We start from the raw sequence: 21,757 nt of genomic DNA, 5'->3' as shown, positions 1-21,757 counted from the left end.
GTACTTTGAATTAAGACGGATGAAGTATATATATATATTAGTCTATTAGTTTGAGTTCATTTTATATTTTTGGATAAATGTATATACTCCCTCCGTCCCACATAATTTGTCCCTATTTTCTATTGTCGTCAGTCCCACATAACTTGTCATTTCTATTTTTGGAAATATAATTATGCACTTTAATCGCATTTTAAATTTTATAATTTTCTTAATTTTAATTAAACTATTTCCTTATCTTAATCTATAATTATTTTTACTAAATAATGATTATTTTTACTAATACACTTTTTAATTACTTACTAATTATATTTTACCTAAATTCTCGTGTCTACATTAATACACCTATATTACATGAGACCGATGGAGTATTATATTAATATAAAAATTTTATATCTATAATATAAAAAAAATACTCCCTCCTCCCTCTGATGATTTCTTTAGTTAGAGACACATTATTTTAGGTATAAATTAGTAAATTATTAAATTGTATTTTAAATATTTTTAGTATTATATTTCAATAAAAAATATATAATATGAATATTATTTTATAAAGAATAAAATTGTATAAAATAAAAATAAATAAATAAATATATTTATGTATTTATCATTACCATAAGTTAATTTAATAAAAAAAATATATTTATGTATTTATCTTACCATAAATTAGTTTTATAAAAATAAAAAATAAAAAATTTTAACGTAATAAAGGTATTAATTAATTGATGATAGATAGAAATAAATTTATTTTGAATACTCTGTACTTAGAAATTTAATTAAATTATTTTATATGTATTAAATATATTTAAAATTAGCAGGATAGAGAAAGTCTTTATGTTGATATACTCCCTCCGTCCCGATAATTTATTTTTCTTTTTTTCTCGTCCCATAAAAGATGAACTATTTATATTTTTAATAAATTTATTCAGTTTAAATATATTTAACAAATATAAATTAATTGAACTAAATTTCTAATCTCTTCTCAAAACATCTATCTATATTTCTATCTCCCTCTTTTAATATTGTTTTATAATACTAAAATTATACAAACATAAAAATATTTTTAATATAAATACAATAACATAAATGGTAAATGTATCCAAAATTTATATTATAAATTAAATATTAATTAAATAAATCTAACTTTCAACTCAATTTTTAACACAAGACAATATAATTAATTTGATAGACTGTTGCACGCTATGCAGAGCCGCCGTGAAATTATTTGACAAACATATAAAATAGAAGAAAGGCCAAATGGCACTCAATAGTACAGAAACAAAGGCCAAGAGTCAAGACAGACTTTTTTTTTAATCGGAAGAGTCGTGCAGACTTAACATAACTTTCGATGACCAAAAAAGCCAAAAATATCACAATGTGGGGGCGGGCAAACCGATCGGTGTGTCTCCTCGGTCAATTCAAATTAATCCAAACCATGAAACAAGAAATTCCAGACAGACACAGATTCCTCAATCATCAAACAGTCCTAACACACCTACAAATACATACATACATACATGTCCCAATGAAGCAGCTAGTATCATCATCGATGACGACGATGAGCGAAGGCGAGTGGATTCTGCTGGATTTCATGCCAAGCATGTTTGGGTCCAGAGTCAGGATTGCACTCGAAGAAAAGGGAATCAATTACGAGTACAGGGAAGAAGACTTACCCCAGAAAAGTGCACTCCTCCTCCGAACGAATCCAGTGCACGAGAAGATCCCCGTCCTGATACACAATGGACAGCCAATATGTGAGTCTCTCAACATACTCGAGTATATTGATGATGTGCATAGCACCCCACACCCTCTCCTTCCTTCCGACGCCTATGGAAAAGCTCGAGCACGGTTTTGGGCAGATTTCATCGACAAGAAGGTAATTCCCCCTACAAATACATAACACACATATATGCATACAGTAGAACTCAGCCTACCCATGGGAGCTTGAGCTTGAGTTCAATAAAGTGAAACTATTAGACATCTTGAAATCAATCTAACTTAAAAAGAAAACAAATATATTCAAATATCCACCATCATACATATATAAGAATAAAGTATTTCAAGTTTCTTTAATGTAACTTGAGCTGTTATCTAAATCTACGAATCGTTTTATTGCAGCTTCAAGTATCGGGTATGAAGGTAGCATGGTACAAGAGCAAACAGGAGTTAGAGGAAGGGAAAAAGGAGGTGATGGATTGCTTAGAACTATTGGAAGAGGAACTCGGACAGCAGCCCTATTTTGGAGGGGAAGCCTTTGGGTATCTAGATGTGGTTCTCGGGGGATTTTGCAGCTGGTTTTATGCCTATGAAGCTTTCGGAAATATAAGCATAGGGAAGAACTGCCCTAATGTGATGGCATGGGCTAAGAGGTGTATGGATAGACCGAGTTTCTCCAAATCCCTCATGGAACCCGAAAAGCTAATTGATTTTGTGGTAAACACTCGAAAGAAGGGAGGGCTCGATTAGAAGAACTAATGTTTAATAATAAAAACAAGCATGTCGACAACCAATGTTATCATATATCAATGATGAAATTATCAATTTTCAAGAAGCATAAAGTAAATGTATCCAAAAGCGCATTGTTGAATCTCACACAATCAGAATGAAATACTGTTATTTGAACTGAATCAAATGATAAATGGCTGTAGAACTGAAGCAAAATTTATTTAATTTCACATAAGTCAAAAGACCGAACTTTTATTTGCCATAACAACAATGACACAGTGGAGAAAAGAACTAAACCTTTAGTTCGATCAAGATCTGTTTATACTACTAAACTCTAATGCGATGAAGTACCTATTTCATCTAGTCGGCTAATTTTTCATTTCATAGATCATATGTTTAACTCTCACAAATTTCAGTCCGTATACTCTCCCTTTTTAACCATTGAAAAGGAGTAAATATGAGAATCTCACTCGCCATCAGCCATACTTTCAAGAACTGTTACCAAGAACAAGCGGGAATACTACTTATTATCACAATCAGTCGCATAAAAGTCCCACAAGACATACATAGAAGAGAACTCACAGTTTAATATTAGATCCCGTACTTCTTCTTCATCATCAGGACAAATTCATAAACCTTCTTAGGATCAGCCAATGACTTGGAGACACTCTCTCGTTCCATGCATCTCTTAGCCCACGGCAACAATTTGGGGCAATGTTCCTCGATGCTGAAGCTTCCGCAAGTCTCGTAGGTATCAAACCAACTGTAGTAACTAATGAGGGCCAAATCAAGAAACCCGAAGGTGTCTCCACTAAAGTAAGGTTTGTCCCCCAATTCGCCTTCCAACAACTTAAGGGCATCAATGAATTCCTTCTTCGCTGCTTCTTGCTCTTGCCCTTTTCTTGTCCATATTCCTCTCCCAGCATCAAATAACTATATTCACGAATTCAAGTAAACCAAAACATCAATGTTATATCAACAACGTTGCCCTAATCAAGATTTTGTTGGGAATCCAATTGGATTTTCTCGAACAGAGTATATTTTAATCGAAAACAAACCTACCACAATGTATAATGTATATATCATCTTCAACCTACAGAACCATTCCCTAAAATATACCTAAAACCCATGCTAGAATTCCAAGGATCGAAGCATAGCTGAATTTCCAATGCTACAAAATCACAAGAATGTAAATCATACTTCCCCCAGAACGATCTTACTTTCAGCTTTTAATCATGCCCTAAATATAAGAAACTGAAAAACACGAAGTTACGATTACCAAAAACTGATAGTGGAACAACAAATCGAGTTCCCGAACCTTTTTGTCGATGAAATCGACCCAAAACCTAGCTCGAGCTCGCTGATAAGGATCGGAAGGCAACAGGGGAGAATCGCCTTTCCACACTTCGTCAATGTACTGAACTATCACCAACGATTCACAAACAGGATTCCCGTTGTGAATCAGTACAGGAATCTTCTTGTAAATCGGATTCATCTGTAGGAGAAGGGGACTTCTGTCGGCCAAATTTTCCTCCCTGTACTCGTACTGGACCCCTTTCTCAGCCAATGCCACCCTAACCCTCATCCCAAACATGCTCACATAAACATCCAGCAGAATCACCTCCATCAATTACAGGTTCGAATGGCAATCTAAAGCAACTGAACCTGCGCGACAAGGTGGAATCGATAGCGTCGGAGCAAAGAATCGCAATTCCCGCAGGGCACTACGAGGGGTTTTCTGCTGCCACGGCAATACGGCGTATTGATTTCAATTGTTCAGTCTAACTTTTGCTGCGTCTGTGTTTGCACCACCATCATCATCATCCAATCATCATCAGCTGTACTGATATCATGATGAAAATCCAACGGTTCCTATAAATTAGGAGCTATGCTTTTCACAGTTATCACATGTGCTGTTTAATATGCTCCATTTACATAATTAACTTTTATTTATGCGGTACTCCTCCGTCTTAGATACCATGTACACACTGCCGTTTTTGTTTATTCCACGTACATGTCACTTTTTTTTTTAATGGTTACACTTTAATCTCATTTTAAATTTTTTAATTTTATTTTTTTAATTTTAATTAAACTAATTAGTTATCTTAATCTTAATTTATAATTATTTATATTATAGGATAATTATTTTCACTAATACATTCTTAATTATCTACTAATTACACCTCTCCTATACGGTGTCTACGGTGTAGCAGACACGATATCTGCGACCTAGGGAGTATTATTTATTTCATATTATTTAATTATGTAAAAATTTTAATTAATTAATAATAATGAGTTATGGTATTATTTTATTATTTTGTATGTAATTAATAATATTGATAATTTTGAAATAAATTTAATAAATATAATTGAAAAAATAAAAATATATATTTAAATATTTTAAAAATTATATAGCAATAAAAAAATATATGCAATATGAATATTATTTTTTTATAATGCAAGTAAATAAAAAAATACTTTTATTTATTTATAATTAATATAAATTAATTTTATAAATATTTATTTTTTAATGAGAAATAAAAATAAATGAGTTTGTAGTGGTCCTATATATATAATGTTATGCAGTTAATTAAGCTAATTTATATTTGTTAAGTATATTTGGAGGATCAAGTGCTGATGTAGTATAAAATTCAGCACAAGCTGAAATAAATCTCCACCCTTAATTTAAATTTAATTATTTTAATTAAATAAGTAATCTAATTAATCAATTATGTAGATGAAATTCAGCACAGCTGAATTCATTAATTCAACAGCTAATCCAACCTGTTTTGATTCAGTGAATTTTACTCAAAATAGAAAGGTTTTGTTATGAAACAAACAAAAATACAAAAAAGTTTTTTATCCATACTTTTTACCCACTACCAATATAATATCAATATTCATTAAATTCCGTTTTAACTCAATTAAGACTATACTTACGACACGGAAGGATTGCAATATATGCCTAACAAATTAACAAATAAAGCTAATAACCAAACTCAAACTAACAATTAAACCAAACAGCCCAAATTTAATTAGTTGATTTAACTAATTAGATATAATGGTTGTTTGTGTTAAGAGTTTTTGGTAAAATAAATATTTATACATAAAATATGATAATTAAATATATTATTATATTTTATATTTTTTGAATCTTTATATTACGTTAAATATTGATTACTTTATTATTTTATTAAATTTATAATTTTTAAATAAATTTGAAAAACTAAAATTATAGTTTAGTAAAATAAAAAATATATTGAAATAATTATTAAATTTTACAACAATTTTTTCTTTTTTTTTTAAATATACAATGAGAAAGAAGAAAATAAAATACAAAATACATAGTATAACATAAAGAATAATGTAAAAGACAAAAAAGAATGTAAAGATAAATAAGGGAAAAAATTAAATATAATCAAGATGTTATTTTAAAATATTGACATATACAATTTTTGGAAATTGTTTTCTTGAATCCAAAAAATTATTTAAAAAAAATAATTTACCTAATATTTAAAAATATTTTTTTACCTATCAAAATAATAAAAGTTAGTTTAATAAGTTAAAAACACTTTAGATTATCTTCAATTAAATACTAAATTTTTGGGGTGCTCTAAGAAATACCATGTTCACAAATAAGTAGTGTATTAACTTGGATACCACAAATAATTTAATTTGTATATTTACTGAATTCTTTACTTAGATTAGACGGGGGTTTAGTATAGAGAATAGAATTGCAGAGAAATGAAGGTAGATAATGGAATTTGAGAGAAATGAAAATGATTTATTTCTCAATTTCTATTTCTCTGACTCAAACAAATAACGGAAATAAGACCATTTCCATTTCTCTAGCCTCATTTCTCTGTACCAAACACACCCTTAGATCTTTTAGCAGACTGAATTGCTTGTTGACTATATTGCGAGAGAATTACTATGACTTGATCCACGTTTGGGGTAACTTAAAAAAAATAAGTACTTCGTCCCGTAAGGGTTGGCCTGGTGGTGTAGGGGTTGGACTTGTGACCGTAAGGTCTGCCACACATGTATACTTATAGTCAAGTGAATTTTTAACTTTAATCTTTCTAGTGATCTTTTTTTTAAGTAATTGGAGACTCAATAATACTTTTTTTAAAAAAAAAAATTTAATATTCATCTTTCTAGTAATCTTTTTCTTTGAAGTAATTGTATTGATTGTTATTGATTTTAGATTTAGAAAAAGATTTACCTATGCTATTTTTAGAATTTGCTCCGCAAGGAGCAATCAAATCATTAGCTTGATCATCAAAAAAATTTATAAACATTTTTTGCTTCAACTACTTATAATTCAATTATGCTTTTACATTTTTTTAAAAAATCACATCACGACTATATAATATTGTATCAGCAACACAATCAAGCAAACCAAGTAAAGAATATGACAAAATCAATGGTTGATCCTTATAATCAAATCTTAACACTAACATTCTTCAAAGACATAATAATCTTGTCAAAATCATAACCATTATTCATAATGAGTGTACATTCTTTTATACGAAGAATATAGAATTATTGTTTTAAATAAAATCGCATAGTCGACGACTTCGTCATATATAATACTTTTGATTTTAGCCACAAATTTTTCGACGATTTCTCATATGTAATAACACGCAAAACATTTTCACACAAAAACATCTAAATAGCACTGATAGCACGCACCACAAAGTCTTCATTGTCTTCACCGGACATATTTTCCACAAATGTCTCTCTGCGATCTTGTACATTAAATAATTCTTATTGAACCAATAAACTACACATCTTAATTCATCATAATTCAAATCTAGAATTATTTTTACCATATAAATTTCTTATTTCTTAATGGTATCATAGCAATAGAGAGCATCAAGAATCAAATAATTGCATAAACTATATATTTCGTCCGTACGTCAAAATTATATCATTTTTTTAAGCATATGTTAAACTTATTTATAATCAGTTTATATTTATCTCAACAATTTTATTATTTTTACTTTAACAAATAATAATTAATTTGTCATTATTTTTTTAATAAAATTTCTATAATACTTCATTTTACTTTTTATCTATCTTATTTAATATTAAAATATTATTATTTTTAAAATTTTGTATCCAAGAGAATCTATATAATTTTATTGAAGTAAAAAAATATTTATTTAAGTGAACAACTTAGGATTTATTTTTTACAATTTCAACTAAAAATAACACTATTCATTAATTTTCAATAAAATATATTGATAGTGTGATAAAAATAAAAATGAGTGTTATTGTTTTAAAATAGACAAAAATAACAAATAGAATTATTATTATTTTATTTAGTAAAAAACAGTAATAATTTTTGTATAAAATAAAATATTAAAATAGTATTTAAACCAAAACTTAAATTAATATTTCATTACAAATTAAATCAATTTCAACGTGACCAAACAAACCCTATATAGTTATTTATGTATTTATTTATAATATAATATGAAAACCAAAAAAGAGGAAAGATAAGGGTCCACTTGGTCTCGTCAGTGTGACCTCTAAAATAAAAAATCGGACATCGCCCAGCCTGTTTTGCTACGGTCACGCAGCCGGTGCAAAACGGTCGCACTTCAACCGTCAGATTCACTTCTATTTCCAAAATATCAACGGATCAGATGATTTTCACACATTGGGAAAAGTCACAGCTACGTGGCTTTATCCTAATCACTTCACAATTCATGGTACCCGGACACCTTTCTTTCCCCTCTCTTTCTTTCTCTCTCTTTCTCACGATCGATCGAAATTGTAAAAAGCTCGCGCAGCTGCCATCAATGATGGAGCAATTTGGCAGATAGTATTTGACAACGAAACCCGTTCGAGCTGTTCTTAATACACGCAGAGAGATATGCTCAACAGATACTCAATTTTTTGATAATGTTGGGTGAGTTTTCTTTGTTATAAAGTTAGTTCTATTGTGCGTTTTCGCTGTCTTCCCCATTCTTCTGCTTCTAATTTTTCTATTTTTGGCATAGAAGTTGCGTCGGTTGCCGGATAATTGTTTGGAATGGTTTTTCAATTTTAAGATCCAGCCTCAGTATTGTGTAAAATCCATTTGGTAACTGCTTGTATCTGTGCAGCTACAAAAGCAGGTTTGCGATTAGGGGTATTTCATATTCTCGGTTAATTAGGGTTTGATTGAGCTTTCTAGTGGTAATTAGTTGATCGAAGTTACTCCAATTTGATGTCTACTCAGTTTATACACCCGCGATTGATTTAATTCATTGCATTTTTCTGAATGGATTTGAATCCAGTGAATGTCATTGCTGGTTATGAAGTTGTATTGGAAATTCGTAGTTTCTAGTTTCGAATATTAGTTGAAGATGAACTGATTGTTGGAATGCGATTGGTGAATATGATTGTTTGTTTCTACTTATTGCAGCAGTTGTTTAGACAGAGGATTGTGAAAGAAAGATCTCTGGTTTTGAATTTGGTATGGAGCTTTGTAATTGCATTGAGCCGCCATGGTCGGCGGATGAACTGCTGATGAAGTATCAGTACATTTCGGATGTATTCATAGCATTGGCGTATTTCTCGATCCCTTTGGAATTGATTTACTTTGTTAAGAAATCGGCCGTGTTTCCGTATAGATGGGTGCTCGTGCAGTTCGGTGCATTCATCGTTCTTTGCGGCGCCACGCACCTGATCAATCTCTGGACATTCTCAATCCATTCTAGGACTGTTGCAGTTGTGATGACAACTGCAAAGATCTTGACGGCGGTTGTCTCTTGCGCGACGGCGCTTATGCTCGTGCACATCATCCCCGATTTATTGAGTGTCAAGACTCGGGAGCTGTTTCTGAAGAACAAGGCTGCAGAGCTCGATAGAGAAATGGGATTGATTCGAACTCAGGAAGAAACTGGAAGACATGTGAGAATGCTGACTCATGAAATCCGGAGCACTCTTGATCGGCATACGATCTTGAAGACTACGCTCATTGAGTTGGGTAGGACGTTAGGGTTAGAAGAGTGTGCGCTCTGGATGCCGACACGGACGGGATTAGAGCTCCATCTCTCGTACACGCTTCGCCACCAGAACCCCGTCGATATTACAGTACCGATACAGCTCCCCGAGATCAATCGAGTTTTCAATACTAGCCATGCCGTGAAAATATCCCCGAGTTCTCCAGTTGCTCGGCTTAGACCTGTTGGTAAATACATGCCTGGAGAGGTGGTTGCCGTTCGTGTGCCACTCCTGCATTTGTCGAATTTCCATATTCATGATTGGCCCGAACTCTCGACCAAACGGTATGCTTTGATGGTTTTGATGCTCCCTTCGGATAGTGCTCGCCAGTGGCACCTCTACGAACTTGAGCTTGTTGAAGTTGTGGCAGATCAGGTTCACATCTATTTTCGCTTGATTATGGTAAAATTGTAATACAGTCTTGATTAATGTATGGAATCTATGCTTTTGAATCAGGTTGCTGTTGCCCTTTCCCATGCTGCAATTTTGGAGGAGTCGATGAAGGCACGAGATCTCCTTATGGAACAAAATGTCGCGCTTGATCTAGCAAGGAGAGAAGCTGAAACTGCTGTTCGTGCTCGCAACGATTTCTTGGCTGTCATGAATCACGAAATGAGGACTCCTATGCACGCAATAATCGCTCTTTCATCTTTGTTGCAAGAGACCGAGCTGTCACCCGAGCAGCGTCTGATGGTTGAGACTGTCCTCAAGAGCAGCAACCTATTGGCTACACTCATCAACGACGTCCTCGATCTTTCGAGGCTCGAAGACGGCAGCCTCCAGCTCGAGACAGGGACTTTTAGCCTTAATTCACTCTTTAGAGAGGTAAAGATATCCAATTTTCTTTCTATACACATCCCGTCCGAGCTTAATTGTAACTAACGTCGTAATTTCTTATTATAGGCTGTTGCGTTAATAAAACCTATAGCTGCAGTGAAGAAATTGTATATTCGGCTGAGTTTGTCCCCAGAACTGCCCGAGTATGCAATCGGCGACGAGAAACGAATTATGCAAGTTCTGCTAAATGTCATTGGGAATGCTGTGAAGTTCACCAAGGAGGGCGGTGTGTCGATATCTGTTTTTATTGCAAACTCAGACTCATTACGTGACCCTCGGGGAGCACCTGATTTTTTCCCGTTACCGAGCGATAATCACTTCTACTTACATGTAGAGGTTTGTTCCTACTTCCGCCCTAAAAGTCGATTGTGTTTAATTTTACATAAATAACGATTCTGAATCTTGTCATCTAGGTGAAAGATACGGGTTCTGGAATTAACCCTCAAGATATCCCGAAGATATTCGTGAAATTTGTGCAGAACCAGCCACATGCTGCCAAAAATTCGAGCGGGCTTGGTCTAGCTATTTGTAAGCGGTATGATGCTACATTATATTACTACTTTTCCGAATGCACGGGATATTTTTGAATCGATTTTTTGCCCACGGTTTTATAATCTTTGTTTTATTCAATCAGGTTCGTAAATCTCATGGAAGGCCACATTTGGATAGAAAGTGAAGGCCTAGGCAAGGGTTCGACTCTTAGATTTATTATTAAACTTGGAGTTCCCGGGCGTTCATTCGAGTCTAAACTCTCGTTCATGCAAAAAGCTGCTGGAAATCAAACAAGGCCGAATTTTTCCGGGCTTAAAGTTGTTGTCATGGACGACAATAGGTAAGTACTTCTTGCACCTTACACAACTTGTTAAATTAGGCCTCAACTCTTTCGGAAGTTGCTTCTGACCAATTGGCTATTTGTTTCAACTTATCTGGCTTCGAATTAATGCATAAGAATTTTCAAGAAGCATATTTATCGACGTATAGGCATTCCTTCTGGATAAGTGTCATTTCAATTTAAACGTAGAACTTGTGCGTCAAATGTGTTGCAAATATGTGTGTTTGTTTGTGGGTTTGGATTTTTGAATAGTAGAAAGTTGAATTTGAATAGTTATTTGATACGATATATAAATATTGATGTGATTTTTTGAATATAAAGTAAGTAGTTGTTTGATTTTGATATTTTTTAAGGAAAATAAGAATTTGCATAGAAAAATCTGTGGTAAAACTCAGAAAAGTGTTCGACGTTTACATGGGCTCGATTAATTGATGGCATATATGTCTTGTTCATTGTTGTTTAGTTGGCTATGTTACCGAAATTTTGCGGTATGGACACGAAATGATTTAAATGAGTTCACTAAATTAGTAAACATTTTTTTCTGATGCCAATGACGATCGATTGTTACGGTTGCAGCGTCGGTCGGACTGTAACCAAGGGTCTCTTATCGCACCTCGGTTGCGACGTAACAGCGGTGGCTTCCGGCGACGAGTGCATCCGGGCGGTCACCCACGAGCACAAAGTGGTGTTCCTTGACGTCAGCATCCCGGGCGTCGACACCTTCGAGGTTGCCATCCGGATTCACGAGAAGTTCTCGAAACGTGACAGGCCGATCATCGTCGGGCTGACGGGAAACGCAGACAGGGCGACGAAGGAGAACTGTCTGAGAGTCGGGATGCACGGGGTGCTACTGAAGCCCGTCTCGGTGGATAAAATGAGAAGCGCACTTTCGGAGCTCGTCGATCACGGATATCTTGTCGAACCTCAATGACCCGATGCTGCGATTTGATTTTAAGGTACGATGTTTTCTTGCCCTGTCGTCTGATCGAGAGATTTAGTATAAATATAGGTTGGAAGAAAAATGCATCGGAGGGTTTCCGGGCCGAAAGGCGTGGTCCGGTCGGGGGGGGGGGGGGGGGGGGGGGGGGGGGGGGGGGGGGGGTTGGTTAGATCATGTGTTGTGTGATTTGTGAGTAATATTTTGTATTGGTAAGGAAACTAACAAGAATACGATGAAATTGTGTAATGAGGATTTGTGGAATGCACAGGAAGAAAACACAAAAGGCTTGTGAGAGCTGTTTGATTTTGTGTTTGTATTTTTATTTACACGTTGAATTTTAGAAAAAGGATCTCTACTCTCAATCACTGTATTCGTATTTCTTTTGTATTGTGGAAATGAATTGTGATACTAATAATGCAAAAATATAAAAAATATACATGTTTCGTTCATTAGTTAGCTTTCTTATTAGACTTTTATACTATGTATTTTATAGATCTGTAGTGTAATAAAAATAATTTTAGACTAGGATTAAAATATTTTATTAGTTTAATTAAAATTTAAAAAATTATAAATTAAAATATTTAATATGTGATTTAAAGTGTATAATTTTTTTTAAAAAAAATGATAAAATAAGTGGACAGACAAAAATGAAATAACCAGAGGAAAATGGAAAGATAAATACAGTAAGTAACTGAGTCGGATATAAAAAATAAAAAATTTGACAAACTAAAATTGTAAAATAAAAAATTGTTGAAGGGAGTATTTATATATGAAAAGATAAGTATGGTAATTGAGTTTGAGTAATATAATATAAAAAATAAAAAGTTTTCATAAACTAAAATTTGTAAAATAAAAAATTCACGAGGAAGTATATATATATATATATAGAGGATGTATTTATTTTAAAAAGTAGAATAAAAATATATATGATTATTTTAATAGATTATATAATTAATTAATATTATATTTATTTTAGATAATTAAGAATAAAATAATAATTATTTTTTTAGTATAAATATTATTTAGAAATAAAGTGATAATTAATTATCGTAATTAGCATATTATTATATCGACTTTAATCAATCAATACCATTAAATAAATAAGTAGCACGAAAACGTCCAAATAGAGCAGGCACACGATAAACTAAACTAACACATATATATATATATATATATAACTGTAAAACGTAAATACAATTTTGCTACACAGTTATATATATGTATATAATTTTACTTTACTGCAGCCTTCGTGCATGGTCGTCGTTTCAGCTGCAAATGCACGCGTGGTGCATTGCATTTTTCGCTCCCTGAAAAATTTCGATCCCAACCCCAAATCATCTCGCCATACAAAATTGAGGCTAACCTGTGATTTCTCCCAATGGATTAACGGGTTGATTTGATTGATATGACGGGAGGGTGGATTTTGATCTTTCTCTGGTTGTAATTTCTGGCAGGTACGATGTCTACGCTGCTGCATGCACTCACTCTGATGGTATTCGATATGTAGCGAAATTGGGGCTGGGAATAATTAATATTGTAACGAGACAGGAAAGTTCGATTCAATGGGTTGATTTGTTGCTGTTTGTCATCTACATTCACGATTTTGATTTTAATTCTCGTTTAGGGTATAATGTATATGTGCTTAATGTTTAATGACTATGCGTGGGATCTGGTTGATCGATGATTCATTTGAGTTAATTTGTTTGAAAACCTAGCTTGATTATAAGGTGTTTGAATTTCCGCTGTTTAGTTTCCACTTATTTGCCGATCAAATAATGTTCTCTGCTTCTAATGTTTGATGCTGAAAAGCATTATGACTTGATTTCCGAACTCGATTTGCACAACCATTCTATTGGGGTATTTAGTTTGTCTAAATTCGAGGAAGCACTTACCTTTTCTGTTCAGGAACATTCTTGTGGCCTCCTGTTGTTTTAGTTACTTTTTACAATAAGGTTACATTTACCATAGAAATCTGTTGTAAAAAATGGTTTGATTTTAACAATTGAGTCCTTTACATATTGTTCACAGGTAGTTTGAGTACAGTCTATGCACTGCAAAAGCATCTCTCGATCGGTTTGATATATAGTTGCTTTCCTAACTAATAGAATTCTCATTGCATCACCACTCTTGCTCAGGATAAGCTAGCCTTTCAAATATGAAGCGACCACAAAATGCCAAAGCAGCTGCTCAGAGGCTGGCACAAGTCATGGCTCATCAGTCAGCTGATGACGATGACGAGGAGGATGACCTTTTGAGTGATTATGAACCTGCTCTTCCTTCAGCGGGCCTTGGCTTAGGACTTGCTGGTGGAAGGCAAACTAAAACTCGAACTCCAGTGGTAATGAGCTTGCACGAATGCGCAAATCTTTATAGTAATATACTGCAACTCGATGAGAAATTTTGTTATAGCGGTGGCATTTACCATTATGCTTTCCTGGCCTAAAATTTCTATGCTAAATTTTACTAAGTTCCTTCAAAGTTCAAACAACTATTTATCATTGTGGTAAGAGAAGATAAAAAAGTACACTCATTTGAACTAGAAATTTCTACCTGTAGAAATTAAGTGGTACTTCTTGCTAAATATCAATCATTCATGGTAATCATAAACTGGATTCTTATAGGAAAGTGCAAACAGGGCTTGAAATTGGCTAAACAAAACTGAAAATGGAGACTGTTTCTTGATAGCCAATCAGTAAAAATTTTGTTCTTGATCTCTTTTAACATTCTTAAGATTTGGTTGTTGGATTATTATTCCTAACATGATTTAATCCTCGATTGAACTTTTCAGGCAGTTCGTAAGCCAGTCGAACAGGCATTACCTTTACGCACAATGCCAAGCACCAAATCATCTGCACCTGTTAACTCAGTAGAACAACAGCGTCCCATATCAGGTGTCAGAACTTCTGCATCAGAACAGAAGCCTTCATCATCTGTTCCAGTGCCTTCTGTTCGTCCATCTCAGTCTAAGCCTTTAGAGCCATCTCCATCTCTTCATCCTGCTGTTGCTGGTCGTTTATCTCAGTCTAAGTCTGCAGAGCCATCTCCATCTCTCCATCCTGCTGTTCCTGGTCAATCATCTCAGTTTCCAGACTACACTGAAGAAGAAGAACTTTCTTTGCGTTCAACTTCAAGTGCAAGAGCATCAGCAGCTGTTAACTCAGAACATCAGCCTTCTTCATTTAGCCGCAAGCCATCTTTTCTTCAAGCACCCTCATCGAAGCCTGTAGAACCATCACCATCTCTTCATTCTTCCGTAGCTGGTCGATTATTTCAATCACTGGACTCTGCTGAAGAAGCACAACCAACATCTGGTCACAATAATGTTCTTGGAAGATCTTCTTCTAATTCTAGTTTATCAGAACAGCCTTCATCCGCTCGTTCTATAGGCCGGCCAAGTTTAAAGATCAAGACTGCTAGTGGAGGACCAAGTGTGCCTCTTCCAAATAAACTGGGACCGTCTTTAAATTCTTCCGAGTCTCTTCGTGATAGAAACAGGTATTTCACAGTATCTTCTTTACTTCCACATTAATGATGCAGACTTCCTTTTCTTGCAGCACATTGTTTTGATTCAATATTTAAACCGTCTTAACTTTATTTGCTTGCACTTGGTTTTCAGCAATGTGCTCATGCATATTTATAATTCTAGATTCAGTCAATTGAAACTGGACAAGTTTGGATTTGGTAACTTTATACTATTAAGACTAGTTTTTGCTTACTGCCTCTGACTTGTGTCTTGGGTGCATGTAATTCCGAGGAATGAACATATCCTAGATCTTAAATTGTCTTATTTATTAACTTTTTAGTTTTTATATTTATGGTGTAGTTAATTTCCTTGGTTATGTATCTTAAATATTCTAGGTTTGTCTCTCCAGGTTATCGTTAGATCTTGGAACTCTCAAATATAAAGAGCCTGTTGGTAGCCAACAGTCTTCTTCTGCTCTACAAGATGAGGTAAAAATGTGAACAATATGTTCTTTGATGTCATAACAGATAGCATTCATATATTGAATATCAATTCTTTAGCAAGAGAAGTTTGAAAGAGTAAATATGTACCTGATAAAATGTGCTTTAATAAAATGTCATTGAACCATATAGCAATAGAAATACATAGGGTTGAATTTCATTAACAAGGGGGTTTCTGAATTGCAGCTTGACATGCTTCAGGAGGAAAATGAAAGTTTATTGGAAAAGGTAATCTCTTCTAGGATCTTATCATAAAATATTGAAATATTGGCATAGTCTACTGCACTGTACTCAGTAACACATTGATTAGCATGTCGTTGTCACCTATTTCAGCTACGAATAGCAGAAGAACGTTGTGAGGAAGCAGAATCAAGAACTAGGCAGTTGGAAAAACAGGTAAACCTACAAAAAACACTACAACTTGATGTTACTGTGTTGTTATAGGATAACTCTATTTCTTGTTTTAAAAAATTTATTATGGTTGTTTTTTCAGCAATGTGATGCTGCAATAATATTATGTATTAGTGACCCTCCAGCCTTGTTGCATTCTCTATTTCCCCGAAATGGCAAAAGTATTTGATTCTTATTGCTGTTTTCTGATAGATTGCATCTCTGGGAGAAGGCGTATCTTTAGAAGCCCGACTTTTAAGCAGGCAAGTAATGAATTTTAGAAATCTTCCATATGGAATTTTTATTATGGATCTAAGTTGTTTCCTTAACTTTACTAACTATGCAGGAAGGAGGCGCAGCTTCAAAAACGAGAGGTGTGTATGACAATAAATGATTTTATTAACGACAATTCAGATTCCGTGTGCTCTTATTACATTAAGCTTTGGTTTTCCATCGGATAATGGGTTACATTTTTTCTGATTGCTGTTTATTTGCCTATATGTTTTAATATTTTAAGAAGTCCCTCAAACTTTGTAATTTGAGCACCGTGTTGCAGGCTGCTCTTAGAGTAGCATCAGTAAACTATGGTGGTGGAGTTGATGAGATTGTGGCACTTCGAATGGAAGCTGAGGTATCCTGAATACCGATATCTACCTTTCATCTGTTGTTTTCCCCTGTATGGACTTTTCACACCTATGATTTCAAATTCTTTTTATTTAATGCCACAATAAATCATTATGAGTATGACACATCTTACTGAGATAGACATGATTTTAAATAAGGCTGCAAAGGAGGAAACTAAATCACTTCGAACCATGACACAAAGAATGATATTGGCTCAAGATGAGATGGTATGTACCCGATACAGTTTACACACTACTTTTTCTGCTTTCCTTTGTAGATATATACTCATGCATCTTACTTTAGGAAGAGGTTGTTCTGAAGCGGTGTTGGCTTGCTCGATGCTGGGGTTTATGTGTTCGCCATGGTAATTTTCTTTTGCCCTTAAGTTTGGAGCACCAAATTTCAGAAATTAATGCAGTGCTTATTGCTCTTTTATTTTGTCAATTGAAAGTTTTGATCTATTAGTGATCTGAAATACACAAGTCATGATAAAGAAGCTTATCATCGTTCTCACCATTAACATTTCTTATTCCAACTTTTGCTCCTTTAATGAACCAATATAAAAATGCTTGACCAGTTATTAAATCACTATTAACATTCGCAGGTATCCATGCTGAAATAGCTGAAGCAAGATTCGACTATTGGTCCTCTTCTGCTTCACGTCCAGTTGAAGTTATATTAGCAATAGGACGTAAAGCGAAAGATGAAAATTCAAGTAAGACCTTCTCTGCCCCAATTCTAATGGTATTTTAGACCTCAACTTGGATATGTATCAGTATACAAAGTAACATAATTGTTAAAGAATCCATATATTCTGATACACCTTTGGCTCTAGCCCCACCATGCTAATTTGTACTTCCGTGTGCTATAATAGTATAAGCATGAAATCATTTATATACCTTTACTTGCAACACCATCCTATCATACATTCGCCAGTTAACATCTTTATGCTATACTAAGTGTCTAATTATTCTTGTTTTGTAGTAAGCAATGATTTGGAAGAAAGGGAGAATATTTTAGACAACAAGGATGAAGTTTCAAAAAGAGCCACGGTTGAGCACATGCTTTTGGTAGAAAAGGGTCTAAGGGAATTGAACTCACTTAAGGTTCATCTCTCAACCATGGTTCTGCAGTTTCAGTAGGCATCATAATAAAGTTCTGCCCTGAATCTGGCTCTGTCTTGTTTCGAATAACAATTTCCAATGTGTTTAGATGATAATTTATTCAGCTCTTATTTTGTTTGATTGATTTCGTTTTTCATTATTCACTGATGCACTCATTAATCTTACATTTACTCTTCATTCAAAGGTGGAGGAGGCATTAGCATTGTCAATGGCTGAAGAACATCGTCAAAGTGTGGTTAAATCTAATGCAACAGGTGGGAGTTCGTTTACTAAAGAACATTTTCTTGTGGCACAACCATCTACATGTAATATGGTCATGAATCATGACACAAATTGAGTATGATAGTTCAGATGTGCAACCTAAACAGGTAAACTTAATTAATCACTGTGCCATTATCACCAAAATATAAGAAACAGAACACACAGAAATGAAGCTGTAGCAGTTAAGCAACATCCTTAAATTACCAAACATTCTGTAAAATCCATTGAGTTCATATTCCGTGAGTATCATCTTTGTGTTAACCATACATTAGTCGAAAGCAATTCAATGTAGCTGTCTTATCATGTGTGTTACTCTTATCTATCCTGTTTTGCTCACCATTTTTTTAGTCATCATTCTAACACTTTTTCTTAGCTCAGCTAATTCATTTTATTGCTGCACATAATAAAGTTGTTCACATTCTTATGATGAGTAAAGTCGAAAGTCTTCAGAGGGTAATCCCTTTACAGAGCCCCAATCTTGAAGCAATGAGACAATACTATTGATTACCACTTGGAAGAGAGCTTTATGCATGAAGTTCCACTTTTAATACTTATGAGAGAATGTTTAATTCCCACAATTATTTTAATTCTTCTGGCGACACTCTCTTGATTTCATTGACTGTAGATGACGTGAGGCTGCCAAGCGAGGGCTACGACTATTCTGAAGCTTTTGGTAAATATTACACCACTGATACTCCTGCTATTTATTTCTAGTTTTGAAGTCTAGATTATAGCAGTTTTCTCTGTTTCAGAATTGAATCAAGAAGAAAGCGAAGATGTACATTGTAAACAGGTAATCCAACAATTCCTTTTGCCAATTCATTGCCTGATTACTGTTGCATTTTCTACTAAAAGGCATCAGGCAAAGCCATTCATCCTCTTTGATTTGGTATTATTTATCGAAAAATGCTTCACACAAATGAAAATGAAATATATACCAGTTGTTCTTTTGACCCTTTCCAGGCTCTGCTAATCTTTTTCTGGAGACGTGCTAAAAATCTAGGCTTGGAATCAGACATTGCGGACGATCGACTGCAGTACTGGATCAATCAAGGAGATAAAACACTAAATTCACAGGATGCAGTTGAAGGTAGACTTTCTCTGACCCCTTCCTGTCGCCATTTTGTTGGTCTTCCTAATCTGCTGCTTTAATTTATTAATCATGTTACATGAATGAAGTTTATTACATCAGTGATTGCCATAGATTTGTTGCTTCAATGTGCTAGTGTAGCTCAATGTTTAATGTCTCTCCTTGTCGGGAATTTCTCTTGGGAGGTATTAGATAAAATACTTGTTAGTTATTTAGCAAGATCCTTGAAACAAATCAGTGCTAGATTGAAATCCTGCTGTTACCTCTCATGAGATAAATATCTTACTTGATGCTAAATTTGAATCCCGACCTTTACTGTTGATGAAATATAAGTATTTTACGCGGTAGGTACACTAAAGACACAAGTGAATTGGAAGTATGATGCATCAGCAACACAAGCGTGTTGATAGTCAATGCAGGATCGACAAACACACACTAAACATGCACTTAATGAGTCAAATATTGTATATGTTGTTAGCATATATGTCTCTGTATCCGTCATTGGTTGCATGCAGTTGAGCGAGGGCTGATGGAACTCCGGAAGTTGGGGCTTGAGACGAAGCTGTGGGAAGAAGCTCGCCGGCTGGTCGATCCGGACAGTGCCGAGAAAACATTGCTGGAAACTGAATATCAGATACTGGAAGCTTAGCTTGAAGCTGATCTGCATTTGCAGGTTTGATTTAGTTGCCAATTTGAAGTGTAAATCTGCATATTGGTATTATATGATCATCATATCATGAAATAAGCAGTGATTGTGAGGCTGGTTGCTTAATTGTTGATTTTTTTGAATTTTTGATGGATTATGTTGATGATGGATGGATCTGTCATTTGTTTAAAACCATTGGATTGCAGCATTATGTAATGAATTCCTGCTAGTGATAGAGAATTTTATATTGAGTTTGTACATGTATTGAATTATATATATATATATATATATTCTAGATTTGATTATTTAAAATATCAGTTGAATCATCACATTGAACATTTGTATTGAGAAAGTATGATAAATTTTATATAATACCAGCCAAATATGTTCATTTTATATTATTATAAATATATTGAATAAATTTCTATAAGTAAGCAAATTACTCAAATATTGTGTAAGTTTTTGTTAAATTATATATAAAACGGATTGTTGAATTATGATGTATATATTTTTTTAAATATTTCTATGTTGAACTACATAATATATAGAGAGAGAGATACATTTTTTTTATAAATATCTATCTATATATGTAAATGTAAGCAATTATATCTACATCATTGATATTTTGATTTAAATATATAAAATATTTGCTGTAAAATAAATTTTCTAGTTAATTATTATATTTTTTTATAATTTGATTTTAATTTTTCTTATTATATAATTTTTACAATAATTAAAAAATATATATTATTTAATTTTTTTAAATAACACATTTATATTAGTATTAATATATATATATATAAAAAAAATTCAACTTCTAATGTGATGTGTTTACACAATAAAAAAATTCATATGGGCTTTAGAATTGTTATACCAACAAATATAATATATATATATATATATAAACGTACTTTCAAACAATATGTATAATATATATTCTCTTCGTCTCTCATATATTTTGGATTTATCACTTTAGATACCTAAATTTAGGTAAAATATAATTAGTAAATAATTAAAAATATATTAATAAAAATAATTATAAATTAAAATTAAGATAAAAAAATAGTTTAGTTAAGATTAAAAAAGTTATAAAATTTAAAATGTAATTAAAGTAGATAATCATATTTCTAAAAATTAAAATGACAAGTTACGTAGACGGATGAAAAAAAAAAATAAGGACAAATTGTGGGGAGCTGATGGAGTAATATATTTATTAACAAACAATCAACAATTTAATATAATTTTTTAGTTTAAACAATATTTCGATTAGTATATTCATTGTGAATGTTTATTATCATAAAAATACTTCAAATTAAAAATACTAAACAACTAAGTGTGTTTGTTTTGTATTTTGATTTGAAATTCTTTATATATATATATATATAATATAAAGAATTGTATAAATAATATGAAAATAATGAGTGTACATAGTAGTATGTTAATTTTTTTGAGAAAAAATGTATTTGAAAACTTTTGTTAAAGAAACAAACCTTTTAGTTAAAACTTAAATGATATTTTAATATAATAATTATATAAGAAAATAATTTTATTAAAAATCATAAAAATGAAATACATATTTTCACGTCAAGTAGGTGTAGGAATGGTCGTG

At 33.1% G+C, this 21,757-nt stretch overlaps 4 protein-coding genes across 9 annotated transcripts; 3 read left to right on the top strand and 1 right to left on the bottom strand.

Moving 5' to 3' along the window:
- Nucleotides 1-1,346: 1,346 nt before the first annotated feature.
- Nucleotides 1,347-4,248, bottom strand: LOC127266025 (probable glutathione S-transferase). Of its 3 annotated transcripts, none has more exons than XR_007842066.1 (4): nt 3,761-4,248; nt 3,025-3,375; nt 1,671-1,946; nt 1,347-1,579 (listed from the first exon to the last, which is right to left on the bottom strand). XR_007842066.1 is itself a non-coding variant. In XM_051296099.1 (3 exons), the coding sequence occupies exons 1-2, from the start codon at nt 4,067-4,069 to the stop codon at nt 3,034-3,036; spliced, it is 651 nt and encodes a 216-aa protein (XP_051152056.1). In that variant the 5' UTR covers nt 4,070-4,248; the 3' UTR covers nt 1,347-1,946; nt 3,025-3,033. The 3 variants fall into 3 exon arrangements, 1 of the variants encoding a protein (XP_051152056.1); XR_007842065.1 differs by having other exon boundaries at nt 1,347-1,576; XM_051296099.1 differs by having other exon boundaries at nt 1,347-1,946.
- Nucleotides 1,373-2,548, top strand: LOC127266024 (glutathione S-transferase U20-like). Its single transcript, XM_051296097.1, has 2 exons — nt 1,373-1,873; nt 2,116-2,548. Exons 1-2 carry the CDS (start codon nt 1,373-1,375, stop codon nt 2,461-2,463), a joined length of 849 nt encoding a protein of 282 aa, XP_051152054.1. The 3' UTR covers nt 2,464-2,548.
- Nucleotides 4,249-8,178: 3,930 nt separating the features above from the next.
- LOC127265788 (ethylene receptor 1-like) lies at nt 8,179-12,499 on the top strand. 3 transcript variants are annotated; one of them, XM_051295776.1, is made up of 8 exons: nt 8,179-8,362; nt 8,454-8,570; nt 8,861-9,816; nt 9,898-10,266; nt 10,345-10,614; nt 10,692-10,813; nt 10,913-11,110; nt 11,687-12,499. In XM_051295776.1, the coding sequence occupies exons 3-8, from the start codon at nt 8,914-8,916 to the stop codon at nt 12,039-12,041; spliced, it is 2,217 nt and encodes a 738-aa protein (XP_051151733.1). In that variant the 5' UTR covers nt 8,179-8,362; nt 8,454-8,570; nt 8,861-8,913; the 3' UTR covers nt 12,042-12,499. The 3 variants fall into 3 exon arrangements, with proteins under 3 accessions (XP_051151733.1, XP_051151734.1, XP_051151732.1); XM_051295777.1 differs by lacking the exon at nt 8,454-8,570 and having other exon boundaries at nt 8,864-9,816; XM_051295775.1 differs by lacking the exon at nt 8,454-8,570 and having other exon boundaries at nt 8,180-8,362.
- A 1,674-nt stretch (nt 12,500-14,173) lies between these two features.
- Nucleotides 14,174-20,370, top strand: LOC127265789 (coiled-coil domain-containing protein SCD2-like). Of its 2 annotated transcripts, none has more exons than XM_051295779.1 (17): nt 14,174-14,388; nt 14,839-15,545; nt 15,923-16,001; nt 16,200-16,241; nt 16,347-16,409; nt 16,617-16,666; nt 16,750-16,777; nt 16,960-17,034; nt 17,186-17,254; nt 17,331-17,391; nt 17,632-17,742; nt 18,012-18,133; nt 18,336-18,405; nt 19,038-19,085; nt 19,165-19,205; nt 19,376-19,502; nt 20,018-20,370. In XM_051295779.1, exons 1-17 carry the CDS (start codon nt 14,206-14,208, stop codon nt 20,149-20,151), a joined length of 2,010 nt encoding a protein of 669 aa, XP_051151736.1. In that variant the 5' UTR covers nt 14,174-14,205; the 3' UTR covers nt 20,152-20,370. The 2 variants fall into 2 exon arrangements, with proteins under 2 accessions (XP_051151736.1, XP_051151735.1); XM_051295778.1 differs by having other exon boundaries at nt 14,194-14,388; nt 14,843-15,545.
- The last annotated feature ends 1,387 nt before the right edge of the window (nt 20,371-21,757 follow it).

The sequence above is a fragment of the Andrographis paniculata genome, unplaced genomic scaffold, assembly GCF_009805555.1.
Source record: "Andrographis paniculata isolate CXL003 unplaced genomic scaffold, ASM980555v1 Contig74END, whole genome shotgun sequence".
Classification (NCBI taxonomy): Eukaryota; Viridiplantae; Streptophyta; class Magnoliopsida; order Lamiales; family Acanthaceae; genus Andrographis; species Andrographis paniculata.
This window is presented reverse-complemented; position numbering and strand designations above follow the sequence as displayed.